At 33.3% G+C, this 19,832-nt stretch overlaps 1 protein-coding gene across 3 annotated transcripts; it reads left to right on the top strand.

The window, feature by feature from the left end:
* The first annotated feature begins 5,115 nt into the window (after positions 1 to 5,115).
* On the top strand, positions 5,116 to 18,799 carry LOC125876099 (putative cyclin-B3-1). Of its 3 annotated transcripts, none has more exons than XM_049557216.1 (26): positions 5,117 to 5,273; positions 5,358 to 5,397; positions 5,494 to 5,575; positions 6,227 to 6,284; positions 7,277 to 7,325; positions 7,409 to 7,502; positions 9,968 to 10,025; positions 12,463 to 12,520; positions 12,601 to 12,682; positions 12,793 to 12,825; positions 12,905 to 12,962; positions 13,286 to 13,343; positions 13,423 to 13,504; positions 13,616 to 13,648; positions 13,741 to 13,798; positions 13,912 to 13,960; positions 14,051 to 14,147; positions 15,620 to 15,677; positions 16,358 to 16,654; positions 16,743 to 16,865; positions 16,994 to 17,083; positions 17,176 to 17,337; positions 17,508 to 17,567; positions 17,854 to 17,952; positions 18,184 to 18,362; positions 18,448 to 18,799. In XM_049557216.1, the coding sequence occupies exons 1-26, from the start codon at positions 5,271 to 5,273 to the stop codon at positions 18,458 to 18,460; spliced, it is 2,073 nt and encodes a 690-aa protein (XP_049413173.1). In that variant the 5' UTR covers positions 5,117 to 5,270; the 3' UTR covers positions 18,461 to 18,799. The 3 variants fall into 3 exon arrangements, with proteins under 3 accessions (XP_049413172.1, XP_049413173.1, XP_049413171.1); XM_049557214.1 differs by having other exon boundaries at positions 18,444 to 18,799; XM_049557215.1 differs by lacking the exon at positions 17,508 to 17,567 and having other exon boundaries at positions 5,116 to 5,273; positions 18,444 to 18,799.
* The last annotated feature ends 1,033 nt before the right edge of the window (positions 18,800 to 19,832 follow it).

Below are 19,832 nucleotides of genomic sequence, written 5' to 3'. Positions count from 1 at the left end.
AATACAATACTTCCTCCGTCCCTTTTTAGTTGTCCACTTTAGAAATGACACACAGATTAAGGCAACAATGATTAGCACAGTGAAGTTACAATTTTACCCTTATGACAACTTTTCACTTCAAAATTACAATCACTTATTTGAATTCAAGTGAAATAAATTGGAGGGAAACAACATACACTTTTACAGTTTTCAAGAAGTGTAAATAAGGGTATAATAGGAAAAAAATTGTTGTCCTTTCTTGATTTGTCAAAATGGACAACTAAATAGGGACAACTAAAAAAGAAAATATGGACAAGTAAATAGGGACGGAGGGAGTATCTAGAGTACAAAACTAGATTGTGCAATCTTAATAATCTAGAGTAGTGGCGGAGCTAGAATTTTGTCTAAGGGGTGTCAAAATATAAGAAATAAAATCGTGTAGAAGCCAAGGAGTGTCAATATGTAATATATATACATAAAAAAAAAATTATTCTAACTACATAATGTAATTTTTCGACAAAGGGATGTCAGTCGACACCTTTTAACTACACGTGGCTCCGCCAGCGATCTAGAGTACAAAACTAAACAAAAATGTGAAGACCTCAATCACATTGCTCAATGTTTTTCAAGTATAAATTGATCTTTTTTAATATTGGAGGCTAACATTTTGTTATCTAAGTTGTATTTGTATCATCGATGTTTTGATGGATAAAGTGATGCAAGAGAATGTGTATTGGAGTTAAGGTTAATGGGTCTTCACATCATTTGGGTCGGATTTTAGTAAATGAGTCTGATAGAATACTAAATAGAAAGTAAAATATTTTAATTATAATAAAAATATATTCATGTAGGTGTCAATATAAGATAATTAAAGTGGTGATATGATATTTAACTGTTCAAGGGCAAATATGTGCCCAAAGTTTGATAGTAAGGACAAATATATCAAAAAAGTATAAGGAAGGGTAAATATGACCCTTTTATAAGAGTACAAGGACAAATATAACCCTTTTCCATTGATTTTTAATTAAAAAAAAATATTGGATCAATTATGTCATTTATTAATTGAGATAAGTGTCAAAAACACACCTAAGCTATTTTTTATTTGAGTTTCATATCTAAACTATCACTTATTAGTTTGAAAAACACACCTAAGTGGCATGTAATACACATTTTTTTTTTAGAAAAAACCTTGATACATGATATTCCACATCGATAAAATATTCACTTTGACAAAAATTAAATAATAAACTATTAATATTAATTAAAAATTAAAAATTTAAGTATATATTACTATCCCCAAATGATTTTATTTTTTAAAAAAAATTAACTTATTTTTCTTATCCCACTCAACCTCCCCCCATCGACAATCCCCCATCCTTTTATTTTTAGGATTTCTTTTATAATTTTTTTTAAAAAAATTCATACTTCACCCTCTCCCCCTCCCTCAAACCACCCACTCATTCCCCAAGATAAATTGATATTACTTTATTTTTAAAAAATAAAATTCTACCCCACCCCATTTAACCCTCCGCTCTTATTTTTTTATAACATTTTTCTCTTTTTATGTTAGATATGTACATATATTTTAAAAAAAATTTCTAATTGTGTACCGAATATAACATAAATAATATTTTTTTAAAAGTCTGCGACGACTAGTAAGAAATACTTTCCTAAAAAGATATGTATATATCTAACACAAAACGGAAAAAAAAAATGGAAGCGGAGGGTTAGGTGGAGTGGGATAGAATTATTATTTTTTAAAATAAAATAATATCTAAATTATTATTTGACGGGGAGGGGGGGGGGGNTAAAACAAATTAAATACTTTTATAAAAAAAATTTAAACAAAAAAAACTAAAAAAGGGGGGGGGGGGGAGTACGTGATGGAGCGAGATAAGAAAAATATTTTACATTTTATTTTATAGAAAAAATATTATTTTTCTGGGATAGTAATTCTTTACTTTAATTTTAACTAATACTAATAATTTATTTAATTTTTGTTGAGGTGGAATGTTTGTCCATTGTGGAGTGTGATGTGACATTTTTTAAGAAAATAAAAGAGAGTGTGTAGTACACACACCATGGATAGAATGTAATAAAAGAGAGGGATGTGTTTTTCAAATTAATAAGTGATAATTTAAACATGAAACTTTCACTCTCAATAATTTAGATATGAAATTAAAAAAAAGATAGTTTAGATGTGTATTTTTGACACTTATGTCTTTATTAATTTATACACACGATTACACATATTTTGATAGACATTTGTTAAAACAAATATAAAAAAAATGTAAATGAGTCAAATCTGAATAAATTTACACGAAATTGTTGTTCACTAATTCTTTTTGCTTTTTGTTTCTTTTCGTTTGAGAACAAAATTAATAAGATTTGGTTTTATTTTGATTATGTATTAAGTACTACGGTACATTTTCTTAAAAGATTATTCAGTTTGTCTTTATAATTTTAGATCCTAATACCATCTCCAATCTCACTCTATTTTACTCTCCATTCTTTATATTTGGAGAGTAAAATAGAGATATGGGTCTCCAACCACTCTCTAAAAAACTCTCTATTCTTTATTTATAGAGAGATGAACAGTAGTTCTCCAATTTTCTCTATTTAACTTTTTCATTATTTTAATATTATTTCTACTATTTGTAACTAACATATTATTTTTCATATAAGGCTATTAATTAAATTTCTAATATTCGTAATTCTTTTTAAGTATAATACAATATTTAAAAAATATATTATTTAGTATATACTACTTTCATCCTGAATTAACAATGTTTTAAATATATTTTTTCAATTTTCATCACTTTAAGAGATAATTTGATATTATTATTGATTTTCACTATGAAGAATGCACAAATTTTAAATGATAAAATGAAAATTTTAATTTTAAAATACAATATATGACATAATAATTTAAATACAAGATAACAATATAATACATAGCATAATAATTTTTAAAATCACAACAATAATTTAATAATCTGATAGGTCGTTTTCAGATTTAACAATATTCGAAAAAAAGATAGTGTATGATCTAGAGAATTGTTGTGTTTGTGATTGCGGTTGTGCTTGTTGATTTCTTTTTTCAATTTTTCGTAGTTATTCTTTAAAATTTAGAATAAAATATAATTTTATACTAAATAAAGAATTTTTAAAAAATAATAATTTTATATTACATGAAAATTATATAGAGTGATTATTTTGAAAAAAGAAAGAACGAGTTTATATTATGAAATAAGAAAATGAAATAGAAATAGAAATAATAATATAATATTGAGGAGAGAAAAAACGATTAATTTTTAGAGAGAAATAGAGAATTGAATTGGAGTTGTTGTCTGAAAAAATAGAGAATTATATATTTGGATTTGGGACCTCAATTTATATTTTGATTTAAAATTAATACTTGTTTATCTACGTAAAGTTTTAATTTTAATTTTAAATCTTAAATTCTTTAAAAAGTAGAATACAAATTTTAATTTTAAATCTTAGATTCTTTAAAAAGTAGAATTTTGTATTGTAATTTTAATAATCTTAAAAAATATGAAATCTGACCCGTAAATTTATATGTTGTTAAAAATGATCCATTATTTTAGATTTTATGTACAAACAATTCATTTGTCAACGAGAATAGATTGTTCTTACAATGCAAATGATTATATTAGGAATAACAATTACTATTGTTATTTTTTTGAACTGATGCATATTTTTTAAATTATGTGTATTTAAAAGCTTGTAATAATATATATATTTATAAATAAACAGTTACTTATAAATGAAACATGAAAATACCAATTAATTAATGTGATGTCTTTAAGATATTTTGATACTTATATATAAACTACTATGATTCGTTTATCGGTAAGGTTTTGATAGGAGTTGTTGTATTTATAAATTGGAAAAGGGTCATATTTGCCCTTGTACTCTTAAAAAAGGGTTATATTTACCCTTCGTCATACTTTTTTGATATATTTGCTTTTACCATCTAACTTTGGGTACGTATTTGCCCTTATACAATTAACTTATCATGTCACCATTTTTATTAATCCACGTGGCGCCTACATGGCTCCATGTGTATATACTTTTATTATAATTAAATTAAAAAATAACTTTTTATTTAGTATTATATCCGACCCATTTAGTGAAATCCGACCCAACTAATGTGAAAATTCATCAGACCTAATTTCATTACCCATTAATCCTAATTTTATACCCATTATCTTGGGTCATATTAGATGAACGGTTCATACAGTAAGAAAAGGCATTCACGTCTTGATTGAGAGAGAAAGATCCAACAATAGGTAAGATTTCTATCCTTAAATCATCTCTTTATCTTTTTTATATAGTATTAGCTACTGCTAATTAAAAATCCACAAAAAAACAAACAAAAATCAAAATCCAAATCGAACAACATTTCTTTTCCAAAATTTCATCAAAAAAATGTCAGAGGTAAGGGAGGCAAAGGATTGGGCAAAGGAGGAGCCAAGAGGCACAAGAAAGTGTTGAGAGTCAATATACAGGGAGTTACAAAGCCAGCTATTCGAAGACTCGCTCGTAGAGGTGGTGTGAAGCGTATTTCTGGGTTGATTTACGAAGAGACTCGTGGGGTTCTTAAGATCTGCATTATCTATGTTTTCATGGGTAAAGTGACGTGAGAGAATGGGTACGGGTATCGGGTTAATGGGTCTTCACATTGGTTGAGTCAGGTTTTACTAAATGGGTCAGATATAATACTGAATAAAAAATATTTTTTTATTATAATAAAAGTATATACACATGGAGCCATGTAAGCGTCGTCACCTAGACTAATAAAAATGGTGACATGATAAGTTAACTGTATAAAGACAAATATGTACCCAAAGTTAGATGGTAAGAGCAAATGTATCAAAAAAGTATGACGAAGAATAAATATGACAATTTTCTAAGAGTACAAGGGCAAATATGACCCTTTCCTGTTTATAAATATAAATTAGAAGATTTTCATGTTTTTATAAAAAATAAAAAAAATAAAAAATTTTAAAATTAAAACTATATGTAAATAATAAAATAGAAATTTAATTTGGATGAGAAATGAGATTTGTGTTTTCATTTTATTGGTGGGCAGCAAAGAAAGGACAATAGCGTAAAAAGGCACATTAGCAATTCAAACCCGTGGAAAACCCTCTCTTCATCTCCTATTCATGTAAGCATAAAGCACTTGTTCAATTGAATTTCTCAGATCTGAGCGACAGTTCAGTTCAGTTCAGCGCAACTCATACAACTTCAAACAAGGAGCTTTCATGGTACATTATACTAATCTCTTTCATTTGTGAGAGTTTTGGTTTTGTTACTACTGATATATTATTATGTAAATTGATGTGTTTTAGGGTAAACTGAACTCTCAGAAACATAAATCCATCCAAAACGGTGCTTCTTTCAATTTCCTCGACTCTTATCTCATTTTTAGTTTTACTTTTTTTCCCCTAAAAAAAAAGGGCTTATTTGAAGCTGCTTTATCTACAGGTGGAGTTAGAGAACTTAAGATTTACGAAGAGGCAGATAAGATAAAATTCCAATGCCGTGATTCTCTCAGCAGTCGGTGCAAGTAAGCCTACTAGCTACTGGTCTTGTATTAAATGATTTACCCTTCTGTTTCTCGATAGCATATACCGAATATCAGCCATGGTTTGTTTTGTTCTGTTCATTGGTGGGGACAGGTACCTAATATGTTGGGTCCCTGCTTTAAAAAAAAGAGAGTCTATTTTCCGAATTACAAAATTGCATCACATTTGAAACTTTTGTGGAATGCAAACTATATATACAGACTCTAAACTCATTAAACTGTGGTTTCATCTATTAATCTACCTAAACAAATTTTAAAGTTAGACATTTCTTAAATTGGCTCAATGGTTGAGCAGATAGGATCCAAAATTTTTGATACAGCAAAAATATATGGTTCTGAGCCTGCTATGAAAAAAGCATTAAGAGCTTAAAACGAGCGTTTTCTTATTTGAGAATCTGTTTCCTCCATTGAAATGACAAAAAATCAGTATTTCGGTTAAACTGAAATACCAAAATCTTAAAGCCAAAAACTGAAGTTTTAAAAAACCAATACTTTAAGATTGACTGAAGAAAATTGATTTGGTTTGGTCCAATTTTTCAGGTTTTATGCCCACTTTACCATTAGTACTTGAAAGCCAACAAAAAGAATTATCTTTTTTGTTTTTACGTATATGTGACCATCTCATGTTCTTAGGGGAAAGTCTGGTGTGCTTAGCATGAGTGATGTGCAGACCAGTCAGAAGAGCTTGAAGGTTGGTCCTATTTCGTTTCCTTTTTTTTTTTTTGTTGTTAATAAGTTGCATATCTAGGCAGATGGATTATATATTTTGTTAGTAATTCGCATGTATTTTATCTCGTAGTTCACAATTTTCACAACCATTCAAGGAACACATCCAAAAACCACACATCTTATTTAAAGTGTTATGATTTTGTTATGAAAAAACCAATAACTTAGTGATTTTTGTTAAATAACAACACCTCTGGTAAAAGACTACTGTGGTGACAATTGATTTTAAAAAAAAGGTACTGTGGTGACATATGGTGATAGATTGCGGTCCTCATAAAATGCACCTATAGCCTAGACGCCTGTCTTGTCAAGGCTCACTGGTCACAATTAAGCACTGGAACTAGATACAAAACAAGCTGAGTGTTTTGCCTCGCTTAGGCAGTGCTTCAGTTCCATCACTGAGACACTAAGATGTGTGTCTTATCACCATGTGCCTTAACTGGAAATGTGAAGCACTGAACATATATATTTCTCTATGATTTTCCAAATTCCTTTTTTCCTATAGTTTTCTTATTTGTTTATAGTTGTCATTCTTGAATAGTGGAATTACATGTATATCTTCTATTTCTATTTGTGCCATTTTCACTTTATCGGCTGTTTGAGCATAAAGCCTCAACACTTGTGCACTTCTTTTTTCTCGCGATTCTCCTTTGATAATATTGCTAAGGATTGGTTCCAGTTCCACACAAGGTTCTATAGTTAATAGTAAGTGTTGGCATTAAAACAAACCACCTTACTTATTTAGACTTCTCTAAGTGTGCATAGGAATTCACCTCTTTGTACTTTGTATATTGATGCATCTGACAGTGCATAAGTCATAGATTATATTGTATCCTGTGAGTGTTATGCCTAAACTCGTTAACAGATTTCATGCGATGGTAAAATAAATCAATTCATCATACCTCAAAATCTTGATTTCTTACTTTCTTTTTGTCCATCCATCTTCATTTTCAACAGAGTGATATTAAGAACGAAGAGAAGATAAAAGAAAAATGCATCACTTCTGGTAAGTTCAGGGAATTTGTTTGGTAAAGTTACTAATTTTCATGTTTCAGAACCGTTCTCAGTATGCACTCATTGTATTTGCAGTTAAGATATTTGTCAAAAGAAAAGTATTGACTGATATCAGCAATATCAGGGGCAACTCTTTGAGAACCAAATCATATAATAGTTCCAAACTGGTGTAAGTGATTAATTTACATCCTGTCAAGTCTCACCTGACAGAGGTTTTCTTGTGTTTTGTGTTGTAGTCCTTAGTTATACTTTTACAGGAAAGTTGTGATAGGGCAAACTAAAATTCTTATGGATTTATATGCTTTCAGCAAATGGGAATCTGTGAATGGTTCTCCTAGTTCATTTTTTCTGTTCTCACATTAGATCTGGATATGAAATGGCAATGATGCTTCTTCAGGAGGCCATTGTAAGCATGCACACAACTGTGGTTAACGAGTCAGCAGACACCATGCAATGAGATAAAAGGTTTATGACATGATGATTAGTGTATATGGAGTAATTTTTGTGAGGTAAATTGTATCCATCATTTTGGAATCGTCGAGAGAAGAAAAGAAAATACATAGGCTTCATGCGGCATGTCTAATTTCTTTTTTTGATGAAGTAAATAATTGTATTAATAATGGGGAAATCCCATGTATACAAGTAGTCTAAAATATAGTATTCTTCCCAATGGAAGACACCCAATCTTCTAAACCTGCTGGAACCTCATAATTACACCAAAAAGAAACTAGAAATGAAAGGGTATTTATAAAGTGTTCATAGGCACTCTATGTTGTCAAAAGATCTCGTGTTTGTTTCCTTCGATAGGACCCACATGAATTCTAGTGGCAACATCCCATGGTCTCGATTTTTTCCTCCACCCAAGAGGTTGGCTCCAAAATTTTGTCAAGTCTTGATCTTAATTTTCAGTTCTCCGCCTTATCCTCATGAAATATATCTTATTAAAGGAAGACCAATAAGAAAATGGTTATCAATGAACTTCGAGAACTCCTAGTTGCACTTGACATCTACAACCCATCCTTTCCTTTGTGAGCCCAATAGTATTTGAGTTCTCCCTCTAACATCCATGAACTATCTCATTCCATATAAAAGTGGACTGCTCCCAAAATGTCTCCTTCGACTCCTCCCACTAGCTCATATTCTCCCTTAAGGCCCCAAACATCCCCTGTTCCCATGTTTTTAATGCAAGATGTTATTATGAATTCTCATTTTCTTACCTCTGTTACTTCCAACTTTCTCTCTTCCAGCAGAAGTTGTATGACCTTGACATCCTCATGAGTCAAACAACCTCCTACCTGACCCACCTTATCCCCAACACTCTTCTTGCAATAAATACTGATATAACCATCATTTTAGTTTTCTATAAGCATTGTAAGTTTGACCCTCATTCCTCTCATATTCCAAGATATAGTGTAAGATCCATAAACTGTCATTTTATCCTTCCTACCGTTTTAATAATGACCTTTTTATTTAGGTCATTCATTCCTCTTATGTTCCAAGATATAATTTTATGATCCATTTTTATCCTTGCCCCCATATCGCCTCTCCATCCTTCCCTTCTTCCCCCTTATACCTTCTCTCATGCACCACATTGTTACCTCTTCGTGAGGTTCCACCACCTCATTTCCCTCCCACCATCCTATTCTTGTTTCCATATCGTTTGCTCTTCTAAACTTCTGTTCAGTGTCATTTAAAAGTTCTATGACTTTGTCCGCATTTCCCTTAAACAAATCACCTTACTATTCTTGTTTCTCGTACTGTCTTCCCCTATTCGTATAATTTTGTGTTCCCATCAAGGCTGCATCATTGGTTCACTCCCTTTGACCCAACTAGTCTCATCTTGATCAATAACAACACCACTAAAGTTACGCTCCTTGATTTTCGACTTGGCTAGAGATTAGCCCACAGATTCTTCGTCCAACGTACACATGCAGTTTATTTGCCATTCTTCCCTTTGTGTTTTAGCTGACCACTTCAACCTATTCTCCGTGCCAATAACCTTATCCAATGGTATTTTCATGTTTTTGTCATACTTTTCACATTCTTCATCTACTTCAGTTTCGATTTTGGAGTGCCTCTCAACCCTATACAAACCCGCAGTTCTTCCTCTCTCACACACTACTTCCCTCCCTCTCTCCCTCTCCTCGTACTCCTTTCTTCCGCCCCTTCCTATTCAACAGGAAAGGCCTCAGTGTGTGGCTCTTTAATTTGGTTTGTTCTTTGCAAGGTTAATGCACACTTAATAAGATCTTCCTAAAAACGTTTGATTAATTCATCTTGCTCTTGTGATAATAGTGTTATTCTTCTTTTTTAGCATTTTCCTTTCTTGTTTTCTTTTTCTTTTGGCCCCAAAACTGTAATCCTGGACTTCTTTGATTAATCATTGTAGTCAATGAAGGAATATCAAAAATATTATAATTTGAACTTTCTGTGGTTTATAATCTCTAATCGCTTCCACTTGGTTGAGCTTAGTTTGGCATGATCTGATTCCATCTACTGATATTTTGATGCTTTACTTTCATTTTTGTTTGTGATTCATGATGACTATCTTTTCCTCTTTTAGATCTTTTATGTCCCTAGATGCTTAAATTATCTTAACACAATTGTGTAATATGTGCTTATACTTGCCTTTAGGGATTCAAATGATAAATGGTCAAGAATAGCAAACAATTCATCAAGAAACTTTATCATGGTATGCAAACATAACAATATTTTATATGAACTTTTTATTTCTTGTTTAGCCATTTGATGTCTTCTTCTAATCATCAAGTTTTAAAAATTTAGTCATGTAGGGAAAGTAGTTTATGACGGGATTCTTTATCTATATTTGTAATTTTATTTAAACAATAATAGGAAATAAAAAGGAGTCATCCACGATGTGGCTTTTCATCAAGAATCGACATTGAACCATTTTGCATTTATCCTAGTTATTGATGAGCTTATTTGCTTTATATGGGATGAGGTCCCATGGTGTAAGTTATTTATAAATGATATTGTGTTAATTGAAGAAAGTAACAAAGGTATAAACCAAAAGTTTGAACTATGGAGAAACACTCAATAGAGTAAGGATTTTAGAACTAGTAAAAGTTAGATTAAATATATGCGTTGCAATTAGCTAGCATAAGAAAGATTAAGTTGAGGTGACAATAGATGAGTTGTGGTGCATATACAAACAATTTATATATCTAGAGTCGATGGTTCAAGTGAAACATATGATAGATAGATGCTACACATAATCAAAATAGGATGGCTAAACAGTTGAAAAACCAACAATGTTGTATGATAGTGAATACTTGGTCTTTGAAGTCTAGCATATCCACAATTTGAGTGTTCTAGAGATGTGGATGCTAAGATGGATATGTAATCGTACAAGATTAAAAATGATCATATTCAACAAAAAGTGCAAGTAGCACACAGAGGATAAAATGAGAGAATGTCTCCTAGATGGATGTCTTGTCCTATGCTGACCTCCAGATGCACCGGTCATGGGTGTGAAACCATGACAAGTACAGTTGTTAATAGTGTAGGCTTAAATCACATGGAAGGAAGTTGTCCCGAATGTCTTTTAGTCTCTTGGAATCCAAGTAGACCTTGCGAGGAACGTAAAGAAATGGAAGAAAAACATCAATATAGGCAATACCAATTTGTTACGAATAAGTTTGAGACATGCTAGTACACTTACTCATTTTTTTCCATAATCGTGGTGTTTGAGCTAGGTTGCGCACACATCAACTAATTCCATGGTGTACCTTCTATCTCTATCAACATAGATACTGGGTAGCTCTGTCGTCAAAGGCTTGGATAGATGGGACGAAATCACCTAGTGCCTTCGCTGGATTTGAACTTGACGTGTCATGTGTGAGAGTGGGTTACAATCCCACATTGGTTGTGGACTGGACTAGTGACCCTTATAAGGACTTAGGAAAATCTCCCCTTATGAGCTAGCTTTTGGGGTTGAGACCAAGTTAGGCCCAAGGGACATATCTTACTTGGTGTCAAAGCCATGTCCATCCGTGTCTGGCCCATGTTAGATTGTCCATGCTTCAGTTGACGGGTTGGGCATGTGGTATTTGAGTGTCTTAGAGTCTCATATTGGTTGGGGGTGGACTAGTGGTCTCCTTATATGGACTTGGGCAAACCTCCCTCATGACCTAGATTTTGGGGTTGAGTTTCGCCTAAGGGCCTTATCAAAGTTCTTAACCCACTTCATTGGCCATTATACCACAACTTTTTTTGCTAGTACATAATTTACGTCCAATGTCTTCGAGGAGTCCTTTAGTCTAGCTAAGAAATTTATATATGGTAGAAAATATAGAGAACTTCTAGTATTAGAGAGGCTAACATTCATATAGCCAGCTCCAACTTGCTTGAAATTAAGTGCATATTGTTATTTTTGTTGTATCTGAAGGACACAAATTTTGTTTCTGGTCCTTCGGGAAGTGAGGGTCCGAACTTTTGATGTTGTTGAACAAGAACCCTATCATCATCTCCTTATCTTTTCCTTGCTTTTGATAATAGCTATGGCTAGTAAGACATGAACAAAACTTTGTTGTTAGGATCTCTTTATGCACATTTATTTCCGTGACTATGAGACCTATCTCAAGTGGTAAGGTCTAGACTCTAGCCCCACCAACCCAAACCTCTTGAGATTACTCCCCTTAAAATTAACTGTGTAGTTATTGATTTTGTGTATATGGGTAATTTTATTATTTGCAGTTTGAACTTGTAATCATAATATTGTAGCAGACATAAGCTGGTCCTGGTGAGTGGTGACATTACAGCATCTAAACAATTAAACCATTTTTGTTTAAGACATTCTCCATTAAGGGCAGAAATGCAGAAGAACGGTGTAGTCTTTCACTGGAGAAGAGCACAAAGTCTAAGTAGGTGTAAATGCTTACCATTTAAAAAAAAGCCTTAAGTAGATGTAAAAAAAATCGATTTGAACCTATCTATGCTTGTGATTTGTGAATATCACATGTCTATATTTTTCTTTAACCTGCTTGTGATGATCTCTAAAAAGGTAATTAGGTATTTTGGTATCACTAATTTTTTCTGCTCAGGTTCTTGTGATTTTTCTTAGCTTGCAGTAGGTGCTGAATAGATTGTTGTTTTTTCGTACAAACTAGGGAAATGTGAGGACAAACTTGAATGGAGCTACTGGTGACGAGGAAATCTTGACACGGGGTGAGAATTTTGTCCCAAAAGGATAAAGAAAAAGAATTGTCTGTCACAAAATAATGTGTTACCTTTTTGTGTATGGGTAGCACCATTCAAAGATGCAAAAGCCTCCTTTGAAGGACCTAAGACCAAAATTCAAGGCCGTAAATCAGTTACCATTGGAATCAGGTATTTTGGCATCTTAAACATAGTTATATATGCTCTGGCTTCCATGATGAAAGTAATATTAACTCTCTGTAGTTGTATAAGTTTTATCCCTTTCTGTTTGATTTATTGAGGCCAACTAGAAGGAATGCTCTACCGCCATCAAGGTGTTTAGCTTGTTCCATTTATCTTTCATTAATGTTTTCTTAGCTCATTACTTGACACATTTGTGTTATTTTCATGAAGGAGGTCTTTACCGATACTACAGCAGGTGAACGTTGATGATACAAACAATAAAGAGAAGGTTGTTGTTACATATTTATACTTTTGACTCAATCATGTGCTGCGAGGTTTGGCATAAGAAAAAAGTCTTGTCAATGTAAACTGGTTTAGTCTTTCACCGGAAAAGAGTGAGAAGGTTAAGTAAATTTAAGAAGACTGTTTGAACTTGTCTAAGTTTGTGACTATCAGGCAACCCTCTTTCTCTTTTTAACCTGCTTGTGATGATAGATCTTTAAAAAAGATGCTTAGGTATTTGAAGTGTTAATTTTTTATGCTTAGGTTCTTATCTTTCTTAGATAGCAGTAGGTGCTGAAAAGATTGTTTTTTTTTGTTTGTAAAAAATAGGGAAACTTGAGGCGACACCTGAGTGGAGTTACTGGTGACAAGCAAATTTTGACACAGGGTGAGAATTTTTCCACTAATAGGATAAAGAAAAATAATTGTCAGTTACAAAATAATGTGTTTCCTTTGTGTATGGGTAGCACCATTCAAAGCTATGAAAGCCCCCTTTGATGGGCCAAAGACAAAAACTCAAGGCCGTAAATCAGTTACCATTGGAATCAGGTATTTTGGTATCTTCAACATAGTTATATGTGCCCCGACTTCTATGATGAAAGTACTATTAACTGTCTATAGTTGTATTAAAGTTTAATCCTTTCTGTTTGGTTTATTGAGGACAACTGGAAGGAATGCTCTACCGCCATCAAGGTTTTTTAAAAATCTCCCGTATATATTTCATTAACGTTTTCTAACCTCATGACTTGCCTTTTACTTGACACATTTATGTTATTTTCATGAAGGAGATCTTTACCAGTACTAGTGCAGGTGAACACCAAGGGTACCCACAATAAAGCGAAGGTTGTCATTAAATATTTATACTTTTGTCTTAAGTTTTTGTCATGTGCTGCTAGACTGGAATCTTTGGCATTAGAAAAATGTTTTCTTAATGTAAAAATTGTGTACTTGTTCAGGAAAATTCCAAAGAGTTGGAGAAAGGCAAAGGAATAAATGGTGTTCCAGGTTAGATGCTCTACTTTGAGTATGTGATTTTCAGTAACATTAACTACCATAACTTCACTGATGAATGCTATGCTTCCTATCTATTTTCAGTTTCGGCAAAGCTTAAGGCCGCAGGGGCTGTTTTACCACAGCTGAGCAACCACAACAACATCCGGAGAAATCGAGTTAGTGATGCCTCGGCAAGAATGTAAGTTCTTTTACTGATCAACTTCCTATACAACTTAATTTTTTTACCATTATTAGTTTGGACTTGAATGTGATGTTAGTCCACCAAAATCCATTTATGAAAGAGATGCTCAAGTTTCAGCAGAAAAAATAATCTTCTTCTATCTCAACTTGTATCTAAGCTTTTCTGGTTGCACTTTACTATTTTTCTGGTGAAGAATTGGAAATCTGTCTATAGCATGTACCATGTGAGGTATATGTGCTTCAAGAAGAGAAGATGGGGAAGGGGAACAAAATAAGTACTTTGCTGAAAAGGTCTGAAGCAGCAAGTAATATACTCTTTAAGGGAGGCATCATGTCTCTAGGAAATCATGAAGCCAATACATATTTTGGTGATGCATATACTATTTGAGCAATTAAATAATTAATATGAGCATGTATGCCAAACTTCACATACAGTTATGGGGAGATTATTATGCAAGGATAGTTTATATGCTGATTAAAAATGAAGAAATTGTTATGTTGTGATCGATAATGAAGAATTGTTATTCATGAATTACTTTAAAAGGTTTTTGTTCTTGTCTTTAAGTAGTTTAATCCTCAGATTGCTAATACATGTATTCTTTTTTGGCATTCTATCCCTCATAAATTTCATGAACTATACCACCAAGACTCACATAAAATAGCAATTCAAAAAAAGGGGTGTAAACTCTTGATTAACACACATATACTATCTAGCCATCAGTAGTGTAGGAAGGGTCCTAAGGGTTGCAAGTGAAGCTATTTGCTTTTACAGAATCGCTTAGCAAAAGAACAAAGTTGATTATTTGCTAAATCTAAAGCTTAAACTTGTCGAGCTGGAAATACAAGTAACACAATTACAATTAAGTTAAAATTGATAATACAAAAGAACTGACTGCTTGCTCTTACTCTGGTGACTATAAGTCTATAATACTGTGCTCTATTTGTTAATTTCTCTGCAGCAACATTTTTCATATTACTCCGTTTCAAAAAGAATGACCTAGTTTGACTTGGAACGGAGTTTAAGAAAAGAAAGAAACTTTTTAATCTTGTGGTTCTAAATTAAAGTTATGTCAAATGTACCAAAATGTCCTTTAATCTTGTGGCCTTAAACATGCCAGGTGGAAAGTTGAAGTTAAAGTGTTGACAAAAAAGGAAAGGGGTCATTCTTTTTTAAACAGACTAAAAAGGAAATGAGGCCATTCTTTTTGAAACAGAGGGAGGGAGTAACATACTAGTGCTTAAAATTCTGTCTTGCTCCTTAAAGATTATAGTACTTTGCTGGTTGAGCTCTTAGGTAAATGTTGTAAATTGTAAATTTTATTGATTAAAGCCCTTTGAGTAAGAAGTATAGGTTAATAAGGCATGGTTTCTCAAGTCATCATAGGTTGAGGTATGAGCTTGCCGTTTTTTAATTGAATTGGAATAAATGACGCTATGTTCTTAATTACTTTGTGGCGTATCTCTCATCAGAGCTCCGAAGGGTCATGCTAAGGCGGAAATTGGAGCATTAAGAAAAAAATCAGTCAAGGTAAATGGTGCATTTGTCATGTTTCACCCTCTTCTCCTTCCTCTATCTCTAGCAGGAAATGATACCATGAATAGTAAATTGTGTTCATCATTGTTGAATACCGTCTAGAATGCCAAATTTTGCAATCCAACAAAAATAATTATCCTTCTCTTTTGCATTTTAGTAGCTACTTTTCCATGCTCTAACTTTAGAAAGAGTGCGACTCCATTAATCTTTTTGTAGCAATTTTACCATTTATATCTTTCAAAATTTACTTTAACTTAAGAAATTAATAATCCTTTCATTTTGTTGTATATGACCTTATTGGAAGGGCATGGATAAGAAGTTATTTGCCTTGTCCATTATATTAGTAGTGCTGGAAGAAAATATTAGGTCTCAAATTGCAAGTTCCTCCTGTTGGAACGAAGCAATTTTTCATATTAGATCAAATTGTCCGGACTTAAGTGGTTTCCTTTTCTTATCCAATATATCAATCATTATAATACAAAGTTATATATAACTTATTTTTGCTTTCTATAGTAGTACTTTTAGTTTGTAGTATCACGTTAAATTTCTTAGTAAAGCAAGTGGAGGCAATTATTTCAAAATAACTACTGGAGCTTTTGACTCTCAAAGTCCAATTGCTGATGTCAGTTTCCATAGGATAATCTCATTTCTTTGTGTTCTCTTGGATGTTCCAGACAGTTCTGAAAAATACTGCCAGCGGTCTCAATTCACAAACATTTTCAAAGTCAAACTCCATGTCAAATTTGCACAAATGCACCTCTCGAGTTGCAATTCCATATAAAAGGCTGGAGGATGTTAGTACCTCTTCCCTGTCAAAATATGCAACATCAGATATTTCAGCTGAGCAACTTCATCAAAAGGAAATTGCTTCTAGTAGTAATGGCAGCTTAGATACACCTGAATGTTCAATTGCCAGGAGGAAATCTGATCGTACGAAGTCTTTTACGTGTTTACTGATGGCAAGGTCAAAGGTTGGTGTAAAATCCATGTTCTTTCAGATCATTCATTTCTTCTGTTCTCTTTTTATCCATATTAGACTGCTGACATGAGAGTGGACAGCTTCTCAAGGAGCAATGTGGAAGTGTTAAGCTGGAAAATTTGTCAAACATTTACGATAATTGCAATCATCTTGAAGTTACTGAATATGTTGATGACATCTATCTGTATTATTGGGTTATAGAGGTGAGCTAATAATATACTTTCATCTGTCTCATTTGAACTAACAACACAAGTTTCCCTCTATTCTTCCAAAGAAAGACATGTTTTTTGTATTTTTGACCTCCAATTGCTTAAGCTGATTCTTACTGCAGACTCAGAATCAGCCTATCAAAAACTACATTGATATTCAGAAGGAAATAACACCCCAAATGCGTGGCATATTGATCAACTGGCTTATTGAAGTATGTCTTGGTTATTCTGCATATATGCATTTTCGTTTTGCTTGTGCATACTTCCTTGATATCACTTTCAGGGTTTTACTTGTCTCGTCTAGGTTCATTTGAAATTTGATTTGATGCAAGAAGCTCTATTTCTTATGGTTACACTACTGGACTACTACTTATCATTAGTGAGGGTCAAGAAGAATGATCTGCAGCTAGTTGGCCTTACTTCACTGTTTTTGGCATCAAAATATGAAGACCTTTGGCATCCGAGGGTAAATGTTTATGCATTTACTTCTTTATAGGATTTCTCTTTAGGTATATCAAGGAGTTAATTGCGATCAATATGTGGCTCAAATGTTTTCTATGAATAACACATTTAGTAGGTAACGTTCTGATTGAAATATGTAACTGCTCTTTCACCTCAAAATTCCAATTGCTACAGATCATGGACTTACTAAGCATCTCTGGAGAGTCATATACTAGAGATCAAATGCTGGAAATGGTGAGCATGCATCTTCTTTAGTTTCAACATTTTTGTGATTTTCTTTTCTTCTTTTTTTTTTTTTTTTGGAGGGGGGGGAGTCTATTGTAACATGGGCTTTTAGCTATGTTGCTGCACCCATTGACATTTGTTGTGAAGAGTTCGAGCAGCATAGGCTTTTAGTGGTATTTGACAGTGTTGTCAAGATAGGGGGGTAAGGTCTGCGTACACTCTACCCTCCACTTGTGGGATTATACTAGGTTTGTTGTTATTGTCATTTGACAGTTTTGCACATCTTCTTTTACAGGAGAAGGATATCTTAAGGAAATTGAAGTTTCGCCTTAATGCAGCAACTCCTTATGTCTTCATGCTAAGGCTTCTTAAGGCTGCTCAAGCAGACACAAGGGTAGGGAATAACTTTTAGAATGAGTAATAACAGAATTCCCTCCTCTCAAGTTGGTGATCAGTTCAATGTCAATCATATTTGAAAATGGACAGATTCCCCCACCCCCGGCTAGCTTTTCCTCAAATCCCAGTTAATATTTCTGCATATGTGCTGAATGTTATTCGGGTGACCTATAAATTTCCTCAATCAAGCAACTAACATGTTTCTAAATTTATGAAAATCTTCTGCTAGTTTGAACATTTGGCCTTTTACCTCATCGAGCTGTGCTTGGTTGAATATGAGGCTTTGAACTACAAGCCATCTATGCTTTGTGCATCAGCTATTTATGTGGCAAGATGTACGATGCAAGTGATGCCAGCCTGGACACCACTGCTGGGAGTGCATGCACGTTACCAAGAATCCCAACTCAGGCAAATTTCTGCATAGTATTTGTGGCTCTTTTCTCTTTGCTCGTTGTCATCTACTGATACATAAATTCTTTGAATGTTCAGACAGTGTGCGGAAATGATCTTGCGGTTTCACAAATCTGCAACAACAGCCCTGCTGAAAGTCACACATGAGAAATATATGTGTTCCAGCAACAGCAAAGTTGCATCAATAAGACCTTTGGAGAGTCTCCCTTAAGACTATATGAATTGTAGGGACATTTCTTTGAAATCTAAGCTGCAAATGAAATGTTGAGACGCGATTCTTGTGCGTTGAAAAGAAAGGATTGATTGCTTATGCAATCCCTCTGTTATATCTGCTGATTTTAGTAGTGCAAGTACATCTCTTTCTGATTTCATTTTTTTTTTTTTTTAAATTATAGATCTTCAGCATATGCAATCCTTCCATTCTGTTCGTCTAAGTCAAAAAGCACACATTTTACACGGAAGAGCATTATGTATTCATTTTGTCATAATTTTGTGAGATAGTGGTATATCTCAGTAGATGGGCATTTGTCGACTTGCGTGATTTCAATACGACAATATTGTATTCAAGTGCAGAAATGTTATTGAATAACTGAAATCACTAATTCAATAATTACTCCCATCTTTGTGGTAGAACTGGCCAACCCCACCCATAGAAGTGCAAAACCAAGATATTTTTGAAGCAGGAGATTGTGCAATATCAATATTTGTCTTCGTAATTGAGATGAATGCTGGTGTGATTTTTACTATTGGAGAAAACGGAAACGGTCCCATCCACTCTGCCATCTCGTCTTTTGTTTGGATTTTTACAAAATTGCTCACAAACTCCATATTTTTGCGGGTTAAAACTTGTATAATCGTGTAGAAGTGTGTGTAAATACTTTTTGTACGTTATTAGACATTTTTATGCAAATTTGATAAAAGTGTATAATATTAAAATTATAAACCAAATATATAGATACTAATGTATACATGTTTCACCACCATTGAGGACCTGTTAGAGAATAGGAAAATGTAGCTGTGGAAATCAGTATGAGTAGGTGTTATCTATGGACAAGTAAGCAAGAAATCTTGAACAAGGGAGGGAGTTTGGTTATCCAAAGAGACCTTGACAGAATGATAGAACTGAAGGAGGAGACGAAAATGAAGATGGCCAATGAAAATGTAGGTTTAGGACTTGGGAGTGGCAGGAGAAGTAGTGACCAAGTCCAAAATGGAAGCAGCTCTTTTGAGTTGCGGAGATAAACTGAAAGCTAAGTGATCAACTTTGTGCTCACAGATTGTGTCAAATGGATCCAACTTATAGGTGGAAGTACCCATGAAAGCCTTGCTTCCCAAGGACGGGAGGGACAAGTACAGCTATCAAGTTCCATCAAATCAAGATGACATGCTCAAAATCAGCAGCAGACATATGCTGAAATGTCCGTGTTCACACACCACAGAGTATGCATAGCAACACCAAAAAATTAC

This window comes from Solanum stenotomum, chromosome 9 (genome assembly GCF_019186545.1).
Source record: "Solanum stenotomum isolate F172 chromosome 9, ASM1918654v1, whole genome shotgun sequence".
NCBI lineage: Eukaryota > Viridiplantae > Streptophyta > Magnoliopsida > Solanales > Solanaceae > Solanum > Solanum stenotomum.
This window is presented reverse-complemented; position numbering and strand designations above follow the sequence as displayed.

What these genes read in the sequence shown, in the direction of transcription:
- LOC125876099 (XM_049557214.1), top strand. An exon ending in ATACAAACAATAAAGAGAAG is followed by an intron (nt 12,963 to 13,285) that starts GTTGTTGTTACA and finishes TGTAAAAAATAG; the next exon opens with GGAAACTTGAGGCGACACCT. An exon ending in AGGAATAAATGGTGTTCCAG is followed by an intron (nt 13,961 to 14,050) that starts GTTAGATGCTCT and finishes ATCTATTTTCAG; the next exon opens with TTTCGGCAAAGCTTAAGGCC.